The 4,941-nt window shown below is 61.4% G+C and overlaps 1 protein-coding gene across 3 annotated transcripts; it reads left to right on the forward strand.

The window, feature by feature from the left end:
• Window positions 1-1,252: 1,252 nt before the first annotated feature.
• SMIM41 (small integral membrane protein 41) lies at window positions 1,253-4,723 on the forward strand. 3 transcript variants are annotated; one of them, XM_087855422.1, is made up of 3 exons: window positions 1,253-1,705; window positions 3,042-3,352; window positions 4,248-4,723. In XM_087855422.1, the coding sequence occupies exon 1, from the start codon at window positions 1,305-1,307 to the stop codon at window positions 1,578-1,580; it is 276 nt and encodes a 91-aa protein (XP_087711548.1). In that variant the 5' UTR covers window positions 1,253-1,304; the 3' UTR covers window positions 1,581-1,705; window positions 3,042-3,352; window positions 4,248-4,723. The 3 variants fall into 3 exon arrangements, with proteins under 3 accessions (XP_087711548.1, XP_045656786.1, XP_087711549.1); XM_045800830.2 differs by having other exon boundaries at window positions 3,042-3,259; XM_087855423.1 differs by having other exon boundaries at window positions 3,122-3,259.
• Window positions 4,724-4,941: the final 218 nt, after the last annotated feature.

Below are 4,941 nucleotides of genomic sequence, written 5' to 3' on the forward strand. Positions count from 1 at the left end.
AACCAAGCTACATGGAGCGGGGGTGGGGGGTGGGAGGGTCTTGCCTGTGGTCCTGGAGCAGGTAGCCAGCGTGGCCAGGAAGTGCACATTTTCCCCATTCCAAGCCACCCTGGCCCTGTGATATTTCACAACAGATCTTGTGAAGTCTTGCCCTTGATCTCTGGGGCATTGGGAGGACTCAGGAGGTTCTCAAGGCTTTGGAGATGGGGAAGGCCATCTCCTAGCAAGTCCTTGATGGTGTGTAATCCCTACCTGGCCTGCTGCAGTCTGGGGATCTTCTTTTCCTCCCAAGCTAGCCATCAGCTAATCCCTTCTGAGTGGTTGCTTGGCTGATAGAGTTGTTTATTGGCTGTGACTTACTTTTTAAAAAGAGAGCTCAAGGTTGCTGTCTTTCAGGAGACCTGAGCAGGACGGTCTTCCCTCCATCCCAGCTTTTTGAGACTTTCTGCTTTCCTGCAGCCAGACTCTGCTCCACCCCGACCCCAGGTTGGCTATGGGACACTCCACTGGCAGTGAGCTCCCCTTGGTTTACAGGACAGTAACCTTTCCAACATTTTGGCATTATGATTTCCCGGAGGTAGGGGACTGATTTACTCAAGGTCAGGACAGGAGCCCTGGTGACTCAAATCTGCTTTCTCACCAGTAGGTAACTGGACCTCTGGGGTCTGAGCGAAGGAATGGGGGTAGGACTTGAATTCCCCCTACCCTCCATCTTTCCTTGCTGCCGGCCCAAGGAGGCACCGGGCTGCTTGTCCAACTCCAAGGGGTGCCCAGAAAGGACAATGGAGGAGTAAGGATCCGCACCCCTCAGGTCCTGGAGGCTGCTCATTTGCCTCCTGTTCCAGTGGCCCCCTGAGCCACCCGGCAGTATTGAGCTTTGGCTCAGGGACAGCCTAGGAATGCTTGCTTGTCTTGTGTCCTGCTTAGCCGGGCAGCACCCACCAGACCCTGGGATGCGGTCTGGAAGATTTTTTCAGTTCTGAGGGAGGTGCTGTCTCTTGACTTCCTTTGCCAAGGGAGAGGAAAGGCCTTCGGGACCTGACTCTGGGTCTGGCTGGTTGGATGCATGGGCTGGATTCCCACGCGTGGGTGTGGAGGTCTTTGGGACAAGAAAGAATACCCCGGCCGGGGAGTCTGGCCCATGGTCCCCGCTGGAGGAGCCTGGAGGCTGCGCGCAGGGTGGGAGCGAACAGCGCCTGGGATCCGCCCCTCGGCACCTCCCCTGTGCAGCCGGGCCCGCCCGCCGGCTTGGGCTCCCGCACATCTGGCCTTCCCGCGCACATCTGGGCAGCGGGCGCCGCAGCATGAACGGCTCGCAGGCGGGCGCTGCGGCCCCGGCCACCTGGCTGAGTTCCTGCTGCAACCAGTCGGGGGCGCCGCCGGAGCCCCCCGAGGGACCGCGCGTCGTGCAGGCGGCGGTGCTGGGCGTGCTGTCGCTGCTCGTGCTCTGCGGGGTCCTGTTCCTGGGCGGCGGCCTTCTCCTCCGCGCCCAGGGCCTGACGGCGATGCTGGTCCGCGAGCGGCGCGCATCCCGCGAGGCCGAGCCCGGCGGCGCCAGCGGAGGCGAGGACGACTCCTAGGCGTCCCTGCGCTCGAGGGTCGCGGCTTCCGGGCCGCCCAGGCTTGGGCGCCCGACGGCTGCTGCGGAGCGCAGGCGCCGCGTCCTCCCCCCCCGCCCCCCATCCCCAGGCTGGCGCCCGCGCAGGTGAGAACGGGGGGGGGGGGCAGCTCTTCAGCGACTCGGGTTCGGCTCTGCACGACCACCGGGTGGGCCCTGCGGCAGCGCTGGGTGTGCCGGGACCTGAGGGAAGAGGCTGCCACCCTCTCGTGTCTCTCCTGCGTCCTTTTTCTAGAACAGCCGGTCACCGTGTGTGAGAGGGAGGCAGGGCGGATCAGAGGGGGACGTCTGGAGGGGCCACAGTGTGCTTTGGAGCCCCTCCCTGCACGTACCCGACTCCCGTTTTGCCCTAACATCACCTGGAGCTAAGCCCCCGCTCCGCGTGCCCTAGCACGGCCCATGCCACTGGGAGGCTGAACGAGTCGCTGCCACAGAAACTCGGACCACCCAGGCCTTTGGCTTCTGCTTCCTCCTCCTCTCCTTCCTGAAGCCTTGTCCCTAGACAGGGGTTTGAGTAAGACTCCTCACCGTGGCCTCCCTTTGGAGGCAGAGATGGGAGTGTGGGTCCTGTTTTATGGCAGAGCCAGGGGCCTCCATGACTCTGGGGAATGGGGAGGTATGGTGGGTCTCCCCTCCCTCAGACCCTGTTCTGGCGTGGGGGGGGGGGGGGCGGTGGCAGTTGTGGCCCAGAGCAAGGAGCTCTGCGGTTTTGTGGGGAAGGTGGTGGACGGCAAGGTTCCTGACAGCTGGGGGGCCTCATGAGCACATTGCTGTAGGAAGCTGGGGCTGAGGGTTCCCAGCTGTGGGGGCTCCATCTGGCTCTCCTGCCTCTGTCTCTCCAAGGACAAGAACCATCTGGAGGGAAGGGCCTAGGTGGCCTAAAGACAAGGTAATTCTAGGCCAAGGCCACCTGGGGTGGAGCCACAGGGCTTGGGCATTGTCTGTCCTCTGCAGTGTTGTACCTGTGGGGTCCCGGGGCGGGGGGGGGGGGCTTCTGTGGGGCTCTTCTTTGGGGATGCCTCTGACCTGTGGCTTGCCAAGGGTAGAGGCAGGGTCCTAGCCTCCCTCTGAGAAGGGAGTCAGTGCATGTGAGCGGAGGCTGGTGAGGGAAAGGTGACGGCGTGGGCAGGGTGTAGCCGAGCAGCTGTGAAGCTGACGACGTGTGATCCGTGCCCAGAGCAGCCAGGATTTAGCACTAATCCCAGGAAGTTGTGCCACACTGGCCTTGCTGAGCTGCGGACTTCTCACCTCAGGGATGCCACTGCCACCCCCTCGGAGAGAGGGCTGGCCAGGGCAGTGAGGGGCATGTGCGTGTGACTGCTCCTGGCATCAGGGGGGCAGGCCGGACCTGGGGGACACGGTCCACCTCCCTGGGCTGCGTGTCGGACGTGGGGTGAGAATGCCCTCTTTTTCTTGTATCCAGGTTCATTCGCCCCCTTGCCTGATAACATTCTGCTGGTTTTCGACCCTTTCTCCACCCTGTGCTCTTCTCTCCTGCCCCAGCGGGGATAGAGGAATTCCCATATCCACGGTGAACCCTTCATTTTGCAAATGGGGGCGCTCAGAGAGAAGAAAGTGACCTGCTCCAGTGAATGCCAGCGCGGAACCCAAGCCTGAGGCTCCCGATTCCGAGCTCAGCGGGTGAGGGCGTCCCTGAGCGAGAAGGCCTCTCCTCGGGTTATTCCTCTTGCTCTGTCCTTGATTTCCCACCACTCTTCGAGATGCTGATGCAAAGTATGACCTCTCTCTGTGACAGAATGAGCCTTCACATACACACCCTCATTGGGCATATGGTGCCTGGGGCTGGAGCTCAAAGCCCCTGTGTTACTGCCTCCCTCTTGACACTTCTTCCCCAGCGGCCTTCTTAGCCTTCCATTGCTGGGTACAGCCCTCCAGCTGCTGGCAGCTGTTCCCCAGCCAGCTAGGCTCAGCTTTCCTCTGGCCTAAACCGCAAGGTGGGGGGGTGGGCTCAGAAGGTCAGCCGGGGTATGTATCTAGGGAACACAGTCCAAGGGGACAGAGCAGAGGGATCAGAGGTGAGGGGGGTGCCTTCTGTATTGGCGTTTGGATTCAAGTCTGGCTGGCGGTAGGGGTGTAGAGAGATCTGGTGGAGGGAAGGGCCGTGCCCCCACTGTCACGTGTCTGCTGGAGTCGGGGGACCGAGGGGGTAGGCAAAGACTTTCTTTATCCAGCTTCCTGCCTTTGCTGTCCCATCAGCTCAGTGCTTGGAGAGCCGGGCCGTGGCCTGTGCCAGGGACCTCGATGTTCCTGAGGGAAGATACTGGGATGTTTGCTGTGGAACTCTGACCCTGGCCAAGGCTGTCCGACTGAGGAAAAAGATTTAGAAAATTGGGGAATGAGTGTTGCTGTCTTCCCAACTCTCAGGCTGCAGCTTGGAGTGACAGGTGGGGGAGTGGCCGTGGTCTGAGCGCCACGGAGTAAGGCTGGGCATCCGGACCCCCAGCAGGCCCCATTAGCCTGCACTGTCCCTGAGGGATAGGCTGGGGCCCAGACAGGTGATCTTGCCTTAACCTTCCTGTGGCTCATGAGTTTCGCCACGAGCTGGACAGGGCTGTCGGGGGTTCATCCAGTCCATTCCTCAGCAAAGATGGGGTGCTCTCTGTTACAGGTTCTTGAGCGTTGCGTGGTCTGTCTCCTCCTGCTGCCTTTGATCCCTGAGTGGTGCAGACAAGTCTGGGAGAAAGCTGGCTTGTGCTGAGGCCTCCACCTGCGATCCTGGCACTCGGCCCCGCCTCTCATTTGCTCTGTTCAGCCTCCTGCAGTGCCCGTGGACGTGGGGCCGGGAGGTCAGTGCTCCAGCGATGAGCGAGCCCCTCGAGCAGCTGCTGCACGTCCGGGGCGCCGGAGTGGACATACACCCTGGGTGCTCAGCGCGGAGGCTGCCTACGCCCCCTGACTTGCTGGCCTCCGACGACATGAGTACCGCCCCCGTCCCATCTCTGATACCAGCTGCTGTGGTCTGACAGGCCAGTGACCTGTCCCCCGCTGAGGGCTATGGGTCGGTGTTGTCCATTTGGAGATCTTGGGTGCCCCAGCAATGCCCTATCCCTCACTTCCTGTGGCTTGTTATTAAATACGTTGGTAATGCGAGTGTGGGGTGTACAGTCTATGTTTTCAGCTCTAGACTCTTGGCATTAGTGGTATCCTGCTCCCACCCTCCCTCCAGTTTGAACTGTTTCTAGCTGATCCTGAAAGAGCAGCTGCAGCCATGGCCCCTCTGCCCTGGCCTCTCCTCAGTGGCGACTATTCCCCTTGGAGCCAAATCTTTCCAAGGGTGGGTGGGAGGTGGGGCCGACAGTGAC

This window comes from Ursus americanus, chromosome 25 (assembly GCF_024610735.1).
Source record: "Ursus americanus isolate L20-20 chromosome 25, mUrsAme1.1.p, whole genome shotgun sequence".
Taxonomy (NCBI): Eukaryota; Metazoa; Chordata; class Mammalia; order Carnivora; family Ursidae; genus Ursus; species Ursus americanus.

Excerpts from the sequence above, each read along its gene's own strand:
- SMIM41 (XM_087855422.1), top strand. The coding sequence starts at position 1,305 with ATGAACGGCTCGCAGGCGGGCGCTGCGGCCCCGGCCACCTGGCTGAGT.